The sequence below is a fragment of the Trachypithecus francoisi genome, unplaced genomic scaffold (assembly GCF_009764315.1).
Source record: "Trachypithecus francoisi isolate TF-2019V2 unplaced genomic scaffold, Tfra_2.0 Lachesis_group3, whole genome shotgun sequence".
NCBI classification, from domain to species: Eukaryota; Metazoa; Chordata; class Mammalia; order Primates; family Cercopithecidae; genus Trachypithecus; species Trachypithecus francoisi.
Genome location: NW_022681468.1, coordinates 98482333 through 98504915, shown reverse-complemented (window position 1 = coordinate 98504915; position 22583 = coordinate 98482333). Strand labels below are relative to the sequence as shown.

The 22583-nt window shown below is 44.5% G+C and overlaps 1 protein-coding gene and 1 long non-coding RNA gene across 7 annotated transcripts in view; one reads left to right on the top strand and one right to left on the bottom strand.

The window, feature by feature from the left end:
* CRTC3 (CREB regulated transcription coactivator 3) overlaps positions 1-22583 on the top strand; it is a 121806-nt gene that overhangs the window by 60082 nt on the left and 39141 nt on the right. For all 6 annotated transcript variants that reach the window (XM_033188989.1, XM_033188988.1, XM_033188986.1 and 3 more), the window contains exons 3-5: positions 9514-9633; positions 18588-18649; positions 20313-20375. In XM_033188989.1, the coding sequence (XP_033044880.1) occupies positions 9514-9633; positions 18588-18649; positions 20313-20375 (245 nt within the window). The remainder of the gene's footprint in view (positions 1-9513; positions 9634-18587; positions 18650-20312; positions 20376-22583) is intronic.
* On the bottom strand, positions 9141-14446 carry LOC117070204. The gene is made up of 2 exons (XR_004431824.1): positions 14312-14446; positions 9141-9740 (listed from the first exon to the last, which is right to left on the bottom strand). It is a non-coding gene; the product is annotated as an uncharacterized LOC117070204 (long non-coding RNA).

Genomic DNA, 22583 nt, shown 5'->3' with positions numbered 1-22583 from the left:
TAATTGAATCTTAAATCTTCAGTGGATTTAGGAGAACGTAGTACAATTTATCTGGATAATTTCTTTTTCATTTTTCTTTTTTTAAGCAACAAGTTCTCGCTGTGTCCCCCAGGCTAGAGTGCAGTGGTATGATCATAGCTCACTGCAGCCTCCACCTCCTGTGCTCAAGGTATCTTCCTGCCTCAGCCTCCCAAGTAGCTGGGACTACAGGTGTGTGCCACTGTGCCTAGCTAGTTTTTAAATTCTTAGCAGAGACAAGGTCTGGCTATGCTGCCCAGGCTGGTCTCGAACTCCTGGGCTCAAGCAGTCCTCCCACCATGACCTCTCAAAGTACTGGGATTACAGGCAGGAGCCATGGCGCCCAGTCTGGAAAATTTCTTAATAGTTTTTTTTTTTTTTTTAACTTCTGTATGTATCAGTACAAATCTGTCTAAAATCTCAAAAAGAATTGATTTTATGTAGGCTATATAGCAAAGGAGGCAAAGCGGTGAGGTGAAGAGAATACTGAGTGAGGCTCGGGATCCTGAGTTTAAGTTTTTAGGCTGCTACAAACTAGCTCTGTGATCTTGAGAAAAATCACTTCAGCTCTCTGGATGTTGGTTTCCCATCTGTAGACAGAAAGAACAGAATTCCACTCCCTCTTGCTTTTACTTGTGTAGCTCTCTCTGCTAAGCCAGCAACTCCGGTTCCCTTCCTTTGCCTATCCCCACCTTATTTTCACCTGCTGCAAGCTGGAAAACGAGGTGCCTCAGTTTGTTAGACCTGGGTGGGGTATAATGGAGAACTGGTGGGGTTCCTTTCTAACTGCTGTCCTCTGGGGTTCTTATCCATTTTTGTTATTTAGAGGCTTTCTTTGCTTTCTGGCTCGCCGCTGAGATGGTTGAAGTTGCCACATAAATGACCCCTGGCTCAAGCATAAAATAATTGTGACCTCACATTCCAGTGCAGTCCTCTGTGATATTGAAGCTTCATACCAGTACACATTCCCAGTGTTGACAGTGGTATTCCAGGAAAATACGTGTTGCTCTTGCAGGAGTTTTATCACTTTTTTTCTTGATCACGAGTCATCATGAGGCCTGTCATTGAAGCTACCAAGAGTTGTCCTATGTAGAATTGCTTCTGTTTGAGAATATCGATTAGGCACCCCTTTGTAAAGATGCTGAGGTTGTGGTATTCTGGATCAATACTTTTTCAAAGTATTAACCATTTATATGCTTAATCCTGCTTTTCTGCATGTTTTTAATATATTTTTTAAAACTTGATAGAACTTTTTGTTTTTTTCTGAGATGGAGTCTCGCTTTGTCACCCAGGCTGGAATGCAGTGGCGCAATCTCAGCTCACTGCAACCTCTGCCTCCTGGGGTCAAGCAATTCTCCTGCTTTAGCCTCCCCAGTAGCTGGGACTATGGATGCCCACTACCATGCCCAGCTAGTTTTTGTGTTTTTAGTAGAGATAGGGTTTCACCATGTTGGCCAGACTGGTCTCAAACTCCTGACTTCATGATCCACCCACCTTGGCCTCCCAAAGTGCTGGGATTATAGGCGTGAGCCACTGTGCCTGGCCCTGTAGAACTTCTTACATGGAAGGATGTATTTGGTCATACCATCAGCATTTAGAAACCCATGTTTCACTTCAAGGTATTTGGAAATTACATTTCTCCTGTTTTTAATAACTTTGTATAAAAATACAACTATATGCTAGAATTTATTTTTCTACTTAGCTGCGGAAGAAAAAAGTATGTCTCGATTGTTCACACATAAAGAATATACTGTACCATATATAGTTTTACTAATGATAATCTTCCTAGTTGATAATAAACAACAACTCTCCAATTCTTGGACTTCAGCTCATTTCCTAACACAGCATGGGCTTATGTAGGAATCTGCTTATGGTTTACCAGTCAAGTAGGATCTGGGGTTTCTAATTAACCACAAATGTAATGATATGCCAACAGTATGGTATATCTACCCAAATAGTTAATGCAAACAAACGTAGATCACATTGATAGATCAATAGTGTCTAAATTAGAGGAAGTAATTTCCCCCCAGGTGACGAAATCTAGTTGCAACTTTTCAGTCATTCATCCCAGGCTGCAGCTTTCAGATGCTATGGGATAGGTAGGTGTGCACCTACATGTAACTGAGATCTCATCTAACTGAGCTCTAGGTCCCTTGGGGAAGTACTCCGGGAGTATGGTACTGTCTGCCATTAGCTCTAAACTTCTACCTGGAAATCCACAACTCTGCTTCTTTTGGAAGATTCACGTGTCATGTTTCATTACAGAAAGAGTTCTGCCATTAGCATTAGCCATGTCACTCCCCTCCCCAGTCTATCTAGCACTGGATTCCAGATACTGATGTGGAAAAGCATTTCTATAGGGAGGCACAGAAGCCCTCTCTTCCTCATTTGATGTCTAGGTCCCATGTTCTGAAACAGGAGAGTGCTTTTCAGAGCCTGAGCCTAAGACCCTCCTTAAAATATGTCGATTCCCATTTACAGGTTCGTTTTTTTCTTGCTTGCTTTCTGTATTTATTTATTTAGAGACAGGGTCTCCCCTCTGTCACCCAGTCTGGAGTGTAGTGGCAGGATCTCAGTTCACTGCATCCTCTGCCTCCTGGGCTCAAGTGATCCTCCTGCCTCAGCCTCCCAAGTAGCTGGGACTACAAGCGTGAACCACCACACCTGACAAATTTTTGTATTTTTTGTGAAGACGGGATTTTGCCATGTTGCCCAGACTGGTCTCGAACTTGTGAGCTCAAGTGATCCACCCACATCAACCTCCCAAAGTGCTGCGATTACAGGCCTGAGCCACTGTGCCTGGCTCCCATTCGCAGGTTCTTTTGACTTACACCTCCCTTGTTCTTCAAGAAAATGAGGTCAGGCACAGTGACTCACTCACGCCTGTAATCCCAGCACTTTGGGAAGCCAAGGTGGGTGGATCACTTGAGGCCAGGAGATCGAGACCAGCCTGGGCAACATGGCAAAACCATCTCTACTAAAAATAAAAAAAAATAAAAAAAATTAGCCAGGTGTGATGGCACATGCCTGTACTCCCAGCTACTCAAGAGGCTGAGGCAGGATAGTTGCTCGAACTTGGGAGGCAGAGTTTACAGTGAGCTGAGATCACGCTACGGCACTATAGCCTGGGGACAGAGTGTGACTCTGTCTCAAAAAAAAAAGGTAAGAAAAATGGAACTTTCTATTTCACTCAGTCTCTCTCTGCCATCACTACCGTATTAGCCAGCTTTGCTTTTGTAACAATCTGAAAACTCAGACTCTCAACAAACATTTATTTTTCACTCATGTTACTTGCCAGTGGTGCCAGAATACCTTCTATGGCTCTCCTCTGTGTATCTTCTCTGTCTGCAACTGAGGCTGAGGGAGCATCCCCTACTTAAGATGTGATAGTCTCATGGCAGAAGGAAGAGTATGAGTTTCTGTTCGAACAATATGAACATCACATTTGCTCATAAGCCATTGGCCAAAGCAAGTCATGTGGGCCAGTCAACTTTTTTTAGCCATTCATCCCAGGCTGCAGCTGGGTGACGTCTGAGGTGATTTGGAATGGCAACAGATGGAGCCTGAGCTGTAGGACCCTTGGGGAGCACTGTGGGAGGCTCAGAATGCTGGGGCAGTCCCTAATGGTGATGCTGCTACTCCTGACCATGAAAGGACTCTGCAGGTCAGCCCCACCTTTGACAAGATGCTTCCCAGTGTTCCACCATGCAGACACTCATCCTCCTTTCCAATGTCCAGGTATCCCTGGGACAAGCAACTCTTACATATGTAACATCATTTTGTCTTCTCAACCAGCCCGTGGAAGTTATTATCATTTCTACTTTTTTGATAAGGAAGATGAAGTAACTTGTTAATAAGTGGAACATCCTGAACTTGAACTGTTTCTTTGACTCTGAAACATATGTGTTTTTGGGGTGTTGTTATTTTTATTTTTATTTTTATTTTCTGAGACAGAGTCTCACTCTGTCACTGGGCTGGAGTGTAGTGGCGTGATGTCAGCTCACTGCAACCTCTGCCTCCTGGGTTCAAGTGATTCTCCTGCCTCAGCCTCCTGTGTGGCTAGGATTACAGGCATGCCCCACCATGCCCAGCTAATTTTTGTATTTTTAGTAGAGATGGGGTTTCACCATGTTGACCAGGCTGGTCTTGAACTCCTGACCTCGTGATCCACCCACCTCAGCCTCCCAAAGTGCTGGGATTACAGGCATGAGCCACGGCGCCCAGCCTGTTGTTATTTTTAAGAGACGAGTCTTGTTCTGCCACCCAGGCTGGAGTACAGTGGCGCAATCATAGCTCACTGTAGCCTGAAATTCCTGGGGTCAAGGGATCCTGAGCCTCAGCCTCAGCCTCCTGAGTAGCTAGCACTACAGGTGCATGTCACCACACCAGCTAATTTAACAAAAATTTTTGTAGAGACAGGGTCTCACTGTGTTGTCCAGGCTGGACTCAAACTCCTGGCCTCAAGCGACCCTCCCCCTCGGCCTCCTGCAGTTCTAGGATTATAGACATGAGCCACTACAACCAGACCAAATGATATATTCTTTGACTGGCAACGTGAAATGTTTAAAATACCGGCCAGGTGCAGTTGCTCACGCCTGTAATCCCAGTACTTTGGGAGGCCGAGGTGGGCGGATCACTTGAGGTCAGGAGTTCAAGACCAGTGTGGCCAACACGGTGAAACCCCGTCTCTATTAAAAATACAAAAATTGGCCGGGCGTGGTGGCAGGCACCTGTAATCCCAGCTACTCAGGAAGCTAAGGCAGGAGAATCGCTTGAACCCAGGAGGTGGAGGTTGCAGCGAGCCAAGATTGCACCACCACACTCCATCCTGGGCAATGGAGAGAGACTCTCTCTCAAAAAATTAAAAAATGGCCGGGCACAGTGGCTCACGCCTGTAATCCCAGCAGTTTGGGAGGCCGAGGTGGGCGGATCACGAGGTCAGGAGATCGAGACCATCCTGGCTAACATGGTGAAACCACATCTCTACTAAAAATACAAAAAAAATTAGCCAGGCTTGGTGGTGGGCACCTGTAGTCCCAGCTACTTGGGAGGCTGAGGCAGGAGAATGATGTGAACCCGGGAGGCGGAGCTTGCAGTGAGCCAAGATTGCGCCACTGCCCTCCAGCCTGGGCGACAGAGCGAGACTCCGTCTCGAGAAAAAAAATAAAAATAAATAGACTGGGTGCAATGGCTCACGCCTGTAATCCCAGTACATTGGGAGGCCGAGGCGGGCGGATTGGCTTAGGTCAGGAGTTCGAGACCAGCCTGGCCAACATGGTGAATCCCCGTCTCTACTAAAAATACAAAGAAATTAGCCGGGAGTGGTTGCATGTGCCTGTAATCCCAGCTACTGGGGAGGCTGAGGCAGGGGAATTGCTTGAACCAGGGAGGTGAGGCTGCAATGAGCTGAGATCACACCACTGCAGTCCAGCCTGGGCGACACAGCAAGATTCTGTCTCAAAAAATAATAATAAAATGCCGGGCGCGGTGGCTCAAGCCTGTAATCCCAGCACTTTGGGAGGCCGAGGCGGGCGGATCACGAGGTCAGGAGATCGAGACCATCCTGGCTAACACGGTGAAACCCCGTCTCTACTAAAAAATACAAAAAACTAGCCGGGCGAGGTGGCGGGCGCCTGTAGTCCCAGCTACTCGGGAGGCTGAGGCAGGAGAATGGCGGGAACCCAGGAGGCGGAGCTTGCAGTGAGCTGAGATCCGGCCACTGCACTCCAGCCCGGGCGACAGAGCGAGACTCCGTCTCAAAAAAAAAAAAAAAAAAAAAAAAAATAATAATAATAATAAAATAAAAAAAGAAAATACTGTATGTACTCTGCAGATATAACCATGTAAGAACTTACCTGGATAAAACTTGAAAAGGAGTAAAAAAAGTGAAGCACTTGGCCTTTTGAGTGGCACATAGTATTTCTTTGTCACCCAAGCTGGAGTGCAGTGGCATGATCTTGGCTCACTGCAATCTCTGCCTCCTGGGTTCAAGTGATTCTAGTGCCACCATATCTGGCTACTTTTCGTATTTTTAGTAGAGGTGGGGTTTTGCCATGTTGCCCAGGCTGGTCTCAAACTCCGGACCTCAGAATGATCCACTTCCCTTGGCCTCCCAAAGTGCTGGGATTACAGGTGTGAGCCACTGCACCCAGCCCAGACTTCATCCTTAAACCTCCTTCAGTTTCCAGCTTCCCTGACTGAACAGCTACTCTAATTCATTTGATGAGAAAGGCAGGTCTTTGAGAAGTAATTGAGAAGGTTAAGCCAAATATAGTTTGGAGTTAAATCAAATACTGCAGGGGCAGAGAGTTGAGATTGGGCCACAGTGAGGAAGAGAAGAAAATATCAAATATAAGCAGAGATTAACACCCCACAACTGAATACCAGCGGTAATACAGGATTTGGGCCAGCAGCGGGGTTAATGCAAAAGAGGCAGCTGGTAAATCGAAAATATAAGCTTTTGTTTTTTGTTTTTTTGTTTGTTTGTTTTAGAGACAAGGTCTTGCTCTGTTGCCCAGGCTGGAGTGCAGTGGTGTGATCATAGTTCACTGCAGCCTTGAACACCTGGATTCAAGTGATCCTCCCACCTTAGCCTCCCCGGTAGCAAGGACTACAGGTGGCCACTACCAAGCCCCACTAATTTTTTTATGTTTTTTTTTGTTTTTGTTTTGTTTTTTTGTTTTTTGTTTTTTTTTTTTTGAGACGGAGTCTCGCTCTGTCGCCCAGGCTGGAGTGCAGTGGCGCGATCTCGGCTCACTGCAAGCTCCGCCTCCCAGACTCCCGCCATTCTCCTGCCTCAGCCTCCCGAGTAGCTGGGACTACAGGCGCCCGCCATCTCACCCAGCTAGTTTTTTGTATTTTTTTTAGTAGAGACGGGGTTTCACCGTGTAGACCAGGATGGTTTCAATCTCCTGACCTCGTGATCCACCCGTCTCGGCCTCCCAAAGTGCTGGGATTACAGGCTTGAGCCACCGCGCCCGGCCTGTTTTTGTTTTTGTAAAAGTGAGGGCTTGCATTGTTACCCAGGCTGGTCTTGAACTCCTGGCCTCAAGTGGTCCTCCCACCTCATGCTCCCAAAGTGCTAGGTTGGACTGCAGGCATGCACCACCACGCCTAGCTAATTTGTTTGTTTGTAGAGCTAATTTTTGTATTTTTTGTAGAGACAGGGTCTCACTATGTTTCCCAGGCTGGTCTCAAACTCCTGGCCTCAAGCAGTTCTCCCACCTCCGCCTCCCAAAGTGTTGGGACTCTAGACAGGAGCCACCTCACCCAGCCAGAAAATATAAACTTAATAGGAAGTCGAAAAGACATTTCAGGAACTCTGATTTTGGGAACGCCTTCTAAAGACCCTTCTCCCCACCCTGTGGACTGGCCTCCAGAAGCCCAGTTTGGCAGTAATTGTGCAGTGGCTCAGGCCTGTAACCCCAACACTTTGGGAGGCCAAGGAGGGTAGATAACTTGAAGTCAGGAGTTCGAGACCAGTCTGACCAACATGGCGAGACCTTGTCTCTACAAAAAAATAAAAAATTTAGCCAGGCATGTTGGCATGCACCATAGTCCCAGCTACTCAGGAGGCTGAGCCTGGGAAGTGGAGGTTGCAGTGAGCCAAGATTGTGCCACTGCACTCCAGCCTGGGCAACAGAGTGAGACCCTGTCTCAAAAAAAAGAGATCCTGTGTCCTCATTGCATCTTGCCAAGAAGCACCTGATATCAGTTTGTCCCTTTATTTTTCAGGTATTTCAATATATTATTCTCTAGAATAGAGTATTCCATTGTCTGAGATCAAATCTAGCTTCCCTATATCATAGTGGCTATTTTTCTTCCAGCCCAGAAGTTGTTCCTTGGTAAGATAACTTTATTTTGTGAGTTTATAGATTTGGATTATAAAAATAGATCGAAACTGTTAGACTAAATTGGCCCACACATTTTATGAGTCTACTTGGGAGAAATAGGAGTAATTCTCAAATCCAAAATGAGAAAATCCATGTTTAACAAAGAAAAATTAGTTTTTAGCTGAAGGAAGTCCCCTATAAAAACATATTGTGTCACAGGATTCCTTTCACAGTGAGCTACCAATTTTATATGTGACTCAATTGATCTAAAAGAAAACTCTGTTTTGCATGATTAGTACGTGAGGTGATGGATATGTTAATTAACTTGATTTCATCATTTTGCTATGTATATATATATCAAAACATCATGTTGTACAGTGTAAATATATACAGTTTTTCTGTCAGTAACACCTTAATGCTGGAGGGGATGGGAGAAGAAAATCTGTGTTCTTTATTTCACAAGCACATCTATTGCGTGATGTATGCACATTGCCCCATTATGTGAGATTTATTGGCCTAGCCTAGGATTTGGCTTTTGACAACCAAAAAGGTTGCCCTTTGTGATGCCAGTCTCAAAAATGTTAAGAACGTACCCCAAGCATCTCTTTAAAAAGGGTTTTGGATTTATTGACCATGAATTTATCTTGAATCTATTTCTTTCATTTGTACCATTTAGGGACTGATGATTTGTATTTTTTCCACTTGTATTTACATCGCATTCCTTTTTCCCTCTTTACCTCAGGGGTTACACACTCTGAATGTCTAAAATGATGAGTCAGTGAAATGGTTTGTGTTCACAATGAGAGAGTGGGTGTCCCATCTACAGGGAGCAGCCACACTCAACTTCGGCCTGAGATGAGTGTGGTTCAGTGTGGCCAAGATATTTTGATTTATGGCTGGGCGTGGTGCCTTACGCCTGTAATCCCAGCACTTTAGGAGGCTGAGGCGGGCTGATCACCTGGGGTCAGGGGTTCAAGACCAGCCTGACCAACATGGTGAAACCCTGTCTCTACTAAAAATACAAAAATTAGCTGGGCATGGTGGCACACATCTGTAATCCCAGCTACTTGAGAGGCTGAGGCAGGAGAATCGCTTGAACCTGGGAGGCGGAATTTGCAGTGAGCCAAGATTGCACCATTGCACTCCAGCCTAGGCAACAGAGCAAGACTCCATCTCAAAAAAAAAAAAAAAAAAAAAAAAAATTCTGATTTTTCCCTAGAATCCTCAAGTCTGAATTTTCAAACATTGTGAATTCAATCAAAAATTTTAAAAGACACCGTGCAGAACAAATAGGTGCCTCATGGCTTGCCAGTTTCTTTAATATACCTCGTAAATTTTACATTTCAGAGTGTCCTTTCTAGTTTTCTGGGATTTAGTATATGAATTCACCATCTTCTGATTCTCCTCCCCCAATTGCATGACAGCTTTTATTCTTCTTTCAGCTTTCCTCTTAACACACTACAGACTATTTTTCATTATTTTTAGGTTATTATAAAGAAATGGTTCCATATACTACTTTATTTACCTTGACCCAAAGCCCACTAATGTATAATAAGTAAAACTGTAAAATCGGTCCTTTCATCTGCTGTTGTTATCAGTTGTTCTTGAGGGTGAGTGACAATTTCATGGTTGGAGGCCAACTCTTCTTCCCTTCTCTCTGCAGCCGTCATTTCACCAAGCTGATAATGTTCGGGGAACCCGCCATCACGGGCTGGTGGAGAGGCCATCCAGGAACCGCTTCCACCCCCTGCACCGAAGGTCTGGGGACAAGCCAGGGCGACAAATATCCTTTTTTACTCTTCAAAGGGAGTGTGCATTCTGAAATGTTTGAAAAGTGTTCAGGATTTATCTTCCCTGCAATTCTCCTTTGGCTTCAAAATCTTCATTTATCTGATGAAAGGAGGCAATACAAATAAATGAGTTGGAAACGAGAAACATCTCTGCAGTCAGCATTTGGAAACATCATTGTAGGTGTTTATGATAGCATCAATAAAGGTCAGTTTAATGAAATAACAACAAAAACAACCTGTAATTCAGTCCCATTGTAGGGTGTTCTGAGCATTTTCTCCAGAAACTGGCCACGTTAGAGTTAAACCTGACTTTGAATCAGGTTAGAGAGACTTAGTTTATCTAGCAAAAATGGACATACAGATATGTGATTTATTTGTATTTCTTTTGATCTGCTGACCCGCTTTTGGAACTTACAGATGAAATTTCATATGATTTTCTATTTGTGATGTTTCAAACTCAGTAAGTGATAACTAAAATAAACCCAGAATATAGGAAAATCTCATGCAGTGATGTAGAGTCACACCAAACTCTATGCTGTTAAGTAGAAATAAAGGAAAGGAAATGGTGAATTCACCGGACAGTTTCATTTAATCAGTGCTGTTTATGGGGCGGCAGTGGTGGGTGCTGCTGTGCGACCAGCATTGTGCCGAAGGCTTTGGGAAACAGAACTGAGCTGGATTTTTTGGGAGAGGACACAGAACTGTGCCAGGAGGGACCGTGCTCTCACTTCATTCTTCTCAGCACTCAGTCGCAGGGGTGGAGGAAGGAGAAGAAAGGCGGGGTGGGTCTCGCTGCGGAGAGCTGAATTCCTGGCAGTGATGGTAGAGTTGGCTTCACAAACCTAGAAACCAGGAAGTGGGGGCAGGGCACTCATGTTTTCTGAGCACCTACCCATGCCAGGCACTGTGATGGGCAATTTATGTGTCATTTAGTCCTCAAAAACTCACTGAGTCGTTTATTTTTTTAACCCTCATTTTCTGATGAGGAAACTTGAGTGTGTGGTGAAGTAACTTGCTCAGGATTCAGACCAGGCCCAGGTGATGGCCCAGCCTGTGCTCTACCCTCCCCATGCCACCTGCGTCCACTCGCAGTGAGGAGGACCTTGTACAAGGGAGCCAGGAGTTGTGGGGGCACCCTAGGGAAACCCCAACTTTTCTTGCCTTCAAGCTTCTTGCAGTTTTTAATCTATTTGGAGGCAAGGATAATGACCCCAGGGAATGTTTGTCTCTCCCCTTTTTCCCACCCCCAGGGACACACCACATTTGGTCCACAGAAGGACCGACTTCTGATTTTGTATATTATGTGGCTGTTATCAAGGAAAGTAAAGATGATAAATGATCTTTTTTTTTTTTTTTTTTTTTGAGACGGAGTCTTGCTCTGTCGCCCAAACTGGAGTGCAGTGACCAGATCTCGGCTCACTGCAAGCTCCGCCTTTCGGGTTCACGCCATTCTCCTGCCTCAGCCTCCCGAGTAGCTGGGACTACAGGCGCCCGCCACCTCGCCCAGCTAGTTTTTTGTATTTTTTAGTAGAGACGGGGTTTCACCAGGTTAGCCAGGATGGTCTCGATCTCCTGACCTTGTGATCCGCCCGTCTTGGCCTCCCAAAGTGCTGGGATTACAGGCTTGAGCTACCGCGCCCGGCCAGGATGATAAATGATCTTGAGAATCTATTCTGGAATGTGTGATAACTTTGACATTGAATGAAAAAGGCAAAAGGAAATGGAGGCAATTCATCAGCAAATTTGCACATGTCAGGATGGAGTAGTACATCAAACCATTGTCCAAATTGCCAAGAATGTTCAGGCAAAAGACTTTGAATGTTTCTTTGCTTGATTTAACAATGTATATTTTTTTGGCCGGTCACGGTGGCTCACGCCTGTAATCCCAACACTTTGGGAAGCCGAGGCAGGCAGATCATGAGGTCAGGAGATTGAGACCATCCTGGCTAACGTGGTGAAACCCCATCTCTACTAAAATTACAAAAAATTAGCCAGGCGTGGTGGCGGGCGCCTGTAGTCCCAGGCTGAGGCAGAAGAATGGCGTGAACCTGGGAGGTGGAGTTTGCAGTGAGCCGAGATCGCGCCACTGCACTCCAGCCTGGGCAACAGAGCGAGACTGTGTCTCCAAAAAAAAAAAAAAAAAAACAGTGCATATTTTTTCAGTTCTCAGTTCCCTCTTTCTCTTGTCAGTGCTCTCATTTCTATACATTAGTTTAAACATTATGCTATATATGTATGTGTGTATGTATATGTGGCTATCTCAGATACTTTTGAAGTACGGTCTAAATGTATAAGCATACATATAGCTTTACTAACCAAAATAGAGGAGGGTATTGAGGAAAAAAGAGTAGAATGTTTATTCTCTTACAAAAATTATTTGTTAAGTATGTGCTAGTGGTCAGACACCGTTTTAGACATTTTAGTTACTGTAACATTAAACAGCATGGCCCCTGACCTCAAGTTGCCCAGAGTTCAGTGGGAGAGGCTACTCAGCAAACAAGCAGCCACGGCAGATATGGCGTCTGCAGGGAGGCAGCTCAGGGGCTGTGGGAGCACGTCAGAGGTGCAGCTTGAACCAGTCTGGGGAAACAAAGAAGGCATCCTGGGGGAAAATCGGAGGCTTGAAGGTTAAGAAGTAAGAGGATAAAGTGTTCATTCAGCAGATATTTACCGAGCCCCTTCTCTGTGCCAGGCGCTCTTCTAAGCATGGGGACCCAGTGATGAATAAGGAAGACATAGTTTCTTCCTGCTTTCTTGAGTTTACAGTCCCGTGGGAGATGACAGCAAACAGGCAATAATAAAGGAAAATGGCTTTAGATGGTAATGATTGAGATTTAAGAGAGTAAAGTAGTTGGGAGGTATGTTCCAGGCAGAGGGAAGAGAATGTGGTGCAAAGTCCCAGAAAGGGAGATGACTTCTTGTGTTCGGGGGACCCTATCTCTTATGATAGGGTATAATCTGGCACTGTATGGATCAACTTGAGAGCATAAGCAAAGCTAGTCAACTCCTAAAGGAAGGGGAAGCAAAAACCAAGTTAATATGCAGAGAAATTAAAGTTGTTAGACAGTGTGAGTCAGTGTGAGTGTGATCACGAACCATGTCTTTGTGGTCTCCTAAGACCTTATATTGGGGTCCTGGGACTGGACATCTCTTGATGCAAAGAAAGTTCTTTTGCCCAGTCTCTTGAGGAATCAAGGGTCCGTGAAATGGGATGATTTTATTTTGGTGTTAATCTATTCCAGAGAACTTAGAGGAGGAGGGCTGTGATTCCATCTTTGCTTTCACAGCCTTCATTCTGTTAGTTGTGAAATAATTTGCCTAAAATTGTGGCCTTGCACATTTGTCTATGACTTTTTAAATGAAGTTTCATCATTTGAAAGTATAAAACACTGGCTTGAACCTTTGTTAGAACAAAAGGAAAAAATCAGAATTCTCTTATTACAGCTGTTTCTTGGCTTAGGTGTTATTTAAGACACACTGGCTTAGACATGTGTTCTAAGGGTTCACTCCTATGATAGGGTGATCTCAAATAAAATGAACATGTTTAACAAATATTCTGGCTTCCTCTCAGAGTGGGCAGCCACAGCACACAGAGCTCTGGCACAGGAGATGCCTTCTGGAGTGGGCTTTGCCCTTGGCATGGGCGGCCACACAAGACCAAGACACAGCTGCAGCTGGGCCCTGGCCTAGCCCCACACAGGCAGAGGAGAGGCACTGCCAGGGCTTGCTTCTGGCTGGGGGCCTGGGCTTGGGCACTTGGAATAGAAGCTCTTCTGCCCTTCTGCAGCTGCGCAGTCTGTAGCAGCCCTTCTTACTCCCACTCCTCAAGGTTGGCGGATGTGCTGTGTCCCAAACACCATCGCTGAACTTCTGAACTATTAACATAAATTTATAGCAGATAAAATATTTTCTCAGACTTGTGGGTAACACACTGAGAAAGAAGGAGACATGCTGAAGAAACATAGAAAATGCCTTCCTCTAAAGGAAGTCAAGAGTTCACTAGCATGAAGGGTCATGAGGAGATGCTTAAGACCTACCAGAGTTAGGAATGATTCTCCTCTCTGGGCTGGGCCTTGCTTTGATTCTTTTCATCATAATGAGAGGAAAATGTTAGGACATTGGTTTGTAGGACACTGTTTCTTTGAAATGCATGGCCTATTACATTTGAGAAACACCATGCTCTCTATCTCCTCTCGGAGCCTGACCATATATATTAGGGCTCTGAAAAGTCCTGCAGTTAAGAAACTTCTCATCTTTGACCCAGGATTTCCAAAACTTAAGTGATCACAAAATCCAGCTTTTACCTAACACCTGTCTTATCTTGAAGGACAAGGAAACATTAGTTTTTAGAATTTTAAGGGGTAAATATTCTGACTTCACAATACCACATGTAATCTATTTGCCTCTCATGTGCTGAGGGAAACAGGATGTTCTTATAAATGCAAGGACTAAAAAAGATGCCACTCATATCCTCCCTTACAGTTTCACTTTAAGATGCCTTCTAGTGGGACACAATTGGAGGTAAAGGGACAAAAGGAAGTAGAATGACAAGAAACACATGGCTGAGAAATCAGGAAGGAGCCAAATTATGGCCAGTTTTCTGTATTCAATCTGAGCCTGAAACTTGTCGTGGTGGGTGGGTTCTATTAACCAGACTCTGAGTCCACTTACCCCACCAGCCGCATGGAAGGCCGCAGGCCTGCCCCACAAACCGTGTCCCTGGCAGAACACAGAGTTCCAGAGCAGGAGAGAAATGACTGGCTTCCAGGCTGCCCCGAGCCCTGCCCAGGTACCCTGACCGCAAAGGGACGGGAAGCCAAGAGAAGGGAACCCTGCGCCTGCTCACCCAGCCGCAGGTCAAGCAGCACAAAGAAAGGGACAGGGGCGGGTCTTGTTTTCAGCTTCTGTGACTCAGTAACCCCACCCACTGGTAAACGGGCCAACTGATGTCCTCTCTTATCAGCAGACGAAGAGCTGCTCCCCTTCCTTTGGGGAAGAGTAAGAACTGTTCCTTCTAACACTCCACAGGTTGAGAGGAACAGCAGTCCCTGTGTTGATGGATTGAAGCAGTAATTCAAGGAGGAAGATTTTCCTGCACAGAACTGCAGAGGCTTGGGGAGAGAGAGAGCAGACTGGGATGACTCTGAGATCCTAACCTGAGTGTCTTGGTAGAAGGTGGCCTTACTAAATAAGATGGACTATAAGAAGAGGAACAGATTAAGGGGACAGTGATTGGTTGGATTTTTGGTAGAATTTGAGCTGTGTTTTGGCAGAGAAGTTGAGTAGGCAGTTGGAAATATGCACTTGGAGTTCACAAATTTAACTATTGGGAGCTGGAGGTATGGATTTATGAGTTACTGGACTGTGGGTGACAGTGGGGCTGAGGGAAGGATGGGATTGGCCAAAGCGAGCATGGAGGACGGGGGCTCTCCACCAGGAAGACGGGCACTGGCCCTGAAGCTCTTAGGAAGCACCTCCTAAAGCCCCTGTGCCCGGAGGCTCCCGCCACCCCCTCTGCTCCCACTCTAGCTGGTGCCCAGTGATCCTGAGAGCATCCTGTGCCTCTCAGAGCAATGCAAGCAGGTGTGGCCTGAGGCTCTGAGGCCACAAGACCCCAGGGAACATCAGGACGGAAGGCAAAGGGGCAGAGAGGAGTGCACAGAAGGATAAGAAAAGATCCATGTGAGTGTGGGGATTTTTTTTTTAAACTTTAATTTTTGTTTCCATCCATTGCAGCCACCTCTTCTTTGTTTATCTTTTTCATTATCCCTCCTCCCTGCCTTCCTTTTTTAAGTGGAAATCTTCTTGAGCCAAAGGCTTCACTAAGCTTAACTAAGGAAGCAACGGAGGAGGTGCTGATGTGGTTGTTAAAAGCCCTGTGGCCTGTGCTGCCCTTCCACTGGCACGCTGGCACCTGGCGGGGATGCCAGAAATGCTTCTTGAGTAAATGGCAAATTCAAGTTTATAAATAAGAGTGTTTCCTCTGTCTCAAGGTTGTGACTTAGGGCATGTCAGTGTTGTGGAGTAATTTAAAGCCACCTGAATGAAGTTTTCTGAAATTTTCCAAAGAACAAATAAACTTTTTCTAGATTTTCCTTGCATTAACTGTAAGTGTATAACATGAGTGGTTCTCTTGGGTTTTCAAATATTCACTAAATTAGATGAGATAGTAAAAATTAAGAGAGCTCAGAGGTCACATCTTTTAACTTTTGATGCCTCAACCTAATTATATTAAAAATTTCCAGGAATTTACTATATTTTCACATTGTTAATGTTAGGAAGGTTACAATGCTAGCTCATACCTCAACATTGAAATCACCAACATTTGATCATTACGTGACTATTACACCACTGCATTCTAATTTGTATTATCAGTACTGTGAAATCAGAGGTATTGAGTTTAAAGATGGCAGTGTACTGAGAAAAATGGTAAACTTCTACTTCCTGAAATTAAGTGTTTCTGAACACAGATTCATCCAATCTGCAGAAAAGAGAAAGGCAGATAACCATAGGTTCTGAGGCTCAGTGTTTCCTCCCTAATGACGTGGCCAGCAGAAATACTGACAGGTTTTGTCTCTCATGGGCCTTCCTGTTTATCACCTTTTCCTCTCCTGCCTCCTACTGTGGTCTCACCTCATCTGTACTTCATGTACGTTAAGCCTAATAGTGAATGTTGAAGAAATGTCTCTCTTTGGAAATTATCTGTTTTATTTTATCGATTTAAGGTCAAATTAAGACATAAGATAATGAGACTTGTCAAAGAAAACTAATACGTAGAAGATAAAACTTGCAATCCTAATGCTTCTCCTGGCAAAGAAGACATTTCCCACCAAATCACTAAGAACTCATGAGAGCCTCCATTTTCCTAATTCCAGATTCTGTATTTATTTGAGCTGCCCAGCCCAGGCCTGCAGGATAGGGCCCCACTCCTTCAAGGCTCCTGTTTCCTCCTGAGCCCGAGCCAATGATACCTTCTCTTATAGCCTCCATCCTTCTTCCCAGAACACTCCAGGTACTATTTTCTATTTTCTGGGGGCGTTTGGCATGGTTCACTGTTTCCTGAGAGGCAGCAGAGCTTAGCGGAGAGCTCTCAGGCTTTGATGTCAGTGAGTTGTGGGTTTGACCCCTGATCCACCAGGCCTGCTATCTGATCTTGGATTTCTCAGCTCTTCTAGAACTGAGCCTCAGTTTCTTCGGCTGTAAAATGGGGGAAATAGCTGCCTCTCAGGATTAAGATTAAATAAAGTGTGAACTCAGCACAGGCCTGGCACACAGCAGGTGCTTAGATATCTGTTTTCACATTTCTGTCTTAATGTGTAGCTGTATCTTCTTTATTATTTCCACCTTAAGAAATAAAGGTTTGGGATGAAAAGTATTATTGGTAACTGCCGAATGTATATTTCATCCAATCAGTGATCCAGGAGACAAAAGGAATGGGCTTGGTTTGGGTGAGTGATAAGGAGGCAACGTTCCACATAGGAGGAGAGATAGGGGAAATGGCATTAGCAAAGGCAGAGGGACAGGAAAATACAGGCTGTGTTTGTGGAACTCAGACAGCTGAAGGGAAGACAAGAGCAGAAGAGGCCGTTGTCCCCAAATTGTGGAGCACCACAATTACTAAGCCAGTAAGTTTTGATTTTGCCTTTTAGGCTGAACAAAATCATTGAAGATTTCTTACCAAAATAATATGATTAACAGTGTCTTCAGAAGGCTATTGTGTGTGAACAGTTAACTAAACGAATGAAAACAACGCCTCTCTGCTCGGTGTGTAGTGCAGCATCCCATTTGTGTCTCCATGCGTCCGGAATATGCTCCAAGCCATGCTAGACCCAGTGAACAATACAACATTGATAAGACAGTGCCCCCAATAACACTGGAAAGTTTACGTTTCTTCACACATCTAATGCGCCTCTTTTTTGGTTATAAATACCAGGAACCCACCTTAACTTAAAAACAGAAAATGTATTGGCGTATGTCACTGGAAGCCCAATATAATTAAATTATTATTGACTGTAGTTCCCCTGTTGTGCTATAAAATACTGTCATATTCATTCTTTTTTTTTTTTTGCACACATTAACCCTCCCAACCTCCCTCCCACCCTCCCCTACTGCCCTTCCCAGCCTCTGGTAACCATCCTTCTACTCTCCATCTCCATGAGTTCAACTGTTTTGATTTTTAGATCCCACAAATAAGTGAGAACATGTGATGTTTGTCTTTCTGTACCTGGCTTATTTCATTTAATAGTTCATTGTCTTTTAATGGTAGAACTGTGGGTGTTTTTATTTTCTTTGTTGTTACCAGGAACCCACCTTAACTTAAAAACAGAAAATGTATTGGCATATGTCACTGGAAACCCAAGGGCTAGATCCAAGGAGTCATATAATATCATTGAGACCTACCTCCGAGGTACCACCTCTGAGATGACTTCAGGCATGACAGATAGGCTTTCTCCAAAGGGAGACCCCCAGGTTCAGAAGGCGCTCGGGCTCACCACCCCTCTTGGGGCACTCCTTTTTTTCCACTCAAAAGCACTCTCCTTGGTTCTGTTTGTGTCATGAACCTATCCCTGAGCCAAACACTGTTTCCAGGGGGTAAAGTACCTAGACTAGAATCCTGGGCCTGGGTTCCTCATGTGTGGCACAGAGGGAATGGCAACGTTACCAGGTTTGGAGCAAGAGTGGAGACAGTTCCTGAAAACAAAAGGTGCCAGGCGGGTAAAACATAATAAACACCCCACAAAAAATCATGCAAAGAAAACACTGGTTAGAAGACAGCAGAATAGGGTGTCCTTGAGGAGGGGTGATAAGAGAAAGCATGAAGGAAGAGCTGTCAGGTACAGGGATAAAGAGCCAAAAACTCAGTTGTTTTAACTACCCGTGAGTCCACCTTGCTAATTCTGCTTCAACTTTCCATTAATTTGTATTTTTCCTTTATTAAAAATTCTACTTTGATGGTAGTGCTTTTGGAGTCAATTATTCCTCACAGCCTCTGGATGAGAGTTGGCCAAGGTAAGCAAGCCATACTTTAAAAGATATGATGGGCATGTGTTATTTTTAGATAATTTCACTTAACTTTATCCACTTTGAATGTTGTTTGGAAATTGCTAATATAAAGCACAGAATCCTGTTTTCTCTTATAACATTTAATTTCAGTGGGAGGATCACTTGAGACCAGGAGTTTTGAGGCTGTAGTGTGCGATGATGGGGCCTGTGAATAGCTACTGCACTCCAGCCTGGGCAGCATAGCAAGATGCCATCTCTTAAAAACAAAAACAAAAAACACCTTATTGACTGGGCACGGTGGCTCACGCCCATAATCCCCGTACTTTGGGACGCTGAGGCGGGCGGATCATGAGGTCAGGAGATTGAGACCATCCTGGCCAACATGATGAAACCCCGTCTCTACTAAAAAATACAAAAATTAGCTGGGCGTGAGGATGTGTGCCTGTAATCCCAGCTACTTGGGAGGCTGAAGCAGGAGAATTGCTTGAACCAGAGGGTCGGAGGTTGCAGTGAGCCGAGATCACGCCACAGCACTCCAGCCTGGTAACAGAGTGAGACTCCATCTCAAAAAACAAAAACAGAAACAAACACCTAAGCATTTCCAACGGTAGGCTTATACGAAAGTCTAAAATGAAAAGTTATTTAAAGAAATCTAGATCTTCATATTTAAAACCAAATAGAAACACATTTGGAATATGTTTACCGGCAGAACACTCAGATATGGCATTCTTATGTTTGAGACTTAGAAAAATAAGCATTTTTTCTCAGAATGTCTTAGTAAGCTGCTGAAAAGGACAAAAGACTCTTAAAATGGTAATTTGCACAGTGTGTTTGATTTAAGGTCTCTTTGAGTATTTTTGTACCCAATACAGAGGGTAACAGAAAATAGAATTAACTGAGAAAAAGCCCCTGCAGCATCTGTTGTGTGCCTAGTATCATTTTCAGATCACCAAGTCAGATTTAGGAGGCATTTAAAATGTGCGTATCAAAAATATTTAGCTCTCCGGATTGAAGTCTACTCTCCATCCATTCTCTGGGCAAATACTGACTGAGCACTACTGTGTATAATGTAGTCTGGGTCTGGGGAAGGAAATAAAGCTGGGTAAAAGTGCGTCCCCACCTCAGGTAGGTTTTCCGCCACCCTCAAGAATCTTGGGATCCAGGGTTGTAGAATAAATACAATATTTTATTACATCAGTAAAAGGCATCTCCAAACTGATATTTTTCTTTTATGTATCCAAGAAATGTCTTCTGCTTTTCAGAGCACCAGGATTGGCTAGACTTAATATTTTCATACCCTGGGCAACTGTAACAATTCTGTTCCTCTTCATGGCCATTGGCAGGGGAATAAAAAATTTTTGCATCCAAGATTGCCAAGGCTCCCCATACGTGTATACTGAACTCCTCATCTGCCCAGCTAGCTAATCCTGTTCCTTATGGGTTTGTAGTAGTTTTTATACTGGAAATCAAAGATCACAGGACTGGACGGATCATTGAGTCTTACCTCATTTTAACAATGATGAGCAAAATGAGCGAGGTGTGTGGTATTTTTAAGTGACTTGCAGAGCAAGGTGAGTAGAAGAGCCAGTTCTCAAATGCAAGTGCTGAGGCCCTCCTTTGCTGTTGTGGATTGACTTCTTTTCCTTTTATGTTGTTCTGGTTTTTAAAGGCAGCAGCCTCCTTGGAAAGACGAAAAGCATCCTGGGTTTAGGCTGACATCTGCACTTAACAGGTACATGGGTTGTTTCCTGGTAGGAGTAGATTTTAAAGCAATTTAACTGTCCTGATATTTTTTACATAGCAGCCAGTTGCCAGAGTGTGTTTATGTAAGCTGTGTTAATACATGTTCAAAACAAAACCCACCATTTTTTGAGTGTCTACAGGGGGCAGTATGGAGCACATGAGGTCTGGGATGAGACTACTAGGGTTTGCGTCTTACTGTATGACCTTGAGCAGATTTTTAAACTTCTGATTGCCTCAGTTTACTCATTTGAAAAATGGAGATAATGGTACCTAGATCATGGGTTGGTTGTGAGGGTTGAACAAGATAAGACCTGGGAAGCATACGTGCTGAATAAACATCAGCTATTATCATGATCACTTTGGGCCAGACTCTAGGAGTAAGAGTTCCACTTCAGTCATTTTTTTCAATCCCGACAACACCCTACAAGAATGAGTATTATTTTCCATTCTAAAAGGTTAAGTGACTTGTTTAAGGGCTTTAGCTAATAGATGAAGGACTAGGATTGAGAAAAGAAAAAAAAAAAAAAAAAGCAACTGAGCACAGTGGCTCGCACCTGTAGTCCCAACACTTTGGGAGGCTGAGGCCAGAGGATCATGTGAGCCCAGCAGTTTGAGGCCAGCCTGGGCAAGATGGTGAGACCCTGTCTCTATGAAAAAAAAAAAGGGGGGGGGGCGTGGTGGCACATGCCTGTGGTTCCAGCTACTTAGGAGGCTGAGGTGGGGAGAGTCACCTGATCCCAAGGAGGCTGAGGCTGCAGTGAGCCCTGTTTGCGCCATTGCACTCCAGCCTGGGCAACAGAGACGCTGTCTCAAAATAAAAAAGAAACCTGATGAATGGTGCAAAATTTTTAATATTTTTTAATTTTATATTATTATTATTTTTTTGAGACAGTCTTGCTGTCTCAAAACAGAAGTGTTATAAAAGGCCTTGGTGCCCATCCTCAGCTTCACTCATTATCAGCATTCTGCCAGTCTCTCCAAACCTACCTCCCACCCCAGTCACATGATTGGCTAGATATAGTATCGTACCTGGAAATATCTCCATCAGTGTAAGGCCAACGAGAACCTTTTTTAAAAAATATAACCACAATGCTGCTATTACACTTAACAAAATTAAAAATAACTCCTTAATATAATTTAATGCCCGGTCTGTATTTAGATTTTCCCACTTGGCTCTGCATTTGTTTGATATTCTCTCAAGTCTCTGAATCTAGGCTGGAATCTGAACCCAGGTCTCTCTGATCTCAGTGGCCACGCTCCTGCTGTTGCACTATAGGTTCTGCCCTTGTCTGCCTCTTCCCTCCTCTGAAGCCACGTGGCTTCAGAGCCACCTGAGGCTGTCACTGGAATGAACCACAAAGAAGCACTGTAGGCTAATGAAGTTGCTTACCGGTTCTTTTTATGGCCAACAGTTTGACCTTATGATGAGATAAATAAATAATCATCTCTTGCAACCAAAGCTATGTAGACATTGAAGCTATCTGGGAGAATTTCAGAAATTTGCTATACATTAGTGGCTCCAACATTTTCTCTTAGGACCACTTTACAGTCTTAAAAAACACGGAGGCCTGGGGCAGTGGCTCATGCCTGTAATTCCAGCACTTTGGGAGGCCAAGGCGGGTGAATCATCTGAGGTCAGGAGTTCAAGACCAGCCTGGTCAACATGGTGAAACCCCATCTCTACTAAAAATACAGAAATTAGCCAGGCATGGTAGCGGGTGCCTGTAATCCCAGCTATTTGAGAGGCTGAGGCAGGAGAATCGCCTGAACCCGGGAGGCGGAGGTTGCAGTGAGCACCACTGCACTGCAGCCTGGGCGACCAGAGCGAAATTTCATCTCAAAAAGTAATACTAATAAAATAAAATAGGCTGGGCGCAGTGGCTCATGCCTGTAATCCCAGCACTTTGATAGGCTGAGGCAGGTGGATCACCTGAGGTCGGGAGTTCGAGACCAGCCTGGCCAACATGGTGAAACCCTGTCTCTACTAAAAATAGAAAAGTTAGCTGGGCATGGTGACGCATGTCTATAATCCCAGCTACTCGGGAGGCTGAGGGAGAAGAATTTCTTGGACACGGGAGGCGGAGGTTGCAGTGAGCTGAGATCGCACCACTGCACTCCAGCCTGGGCAACAGAGCGAGACTGTCTCAAAAAAATAACAGTAAAATAAAATAAAATAAAATCGAGACCCTCAAAGAGT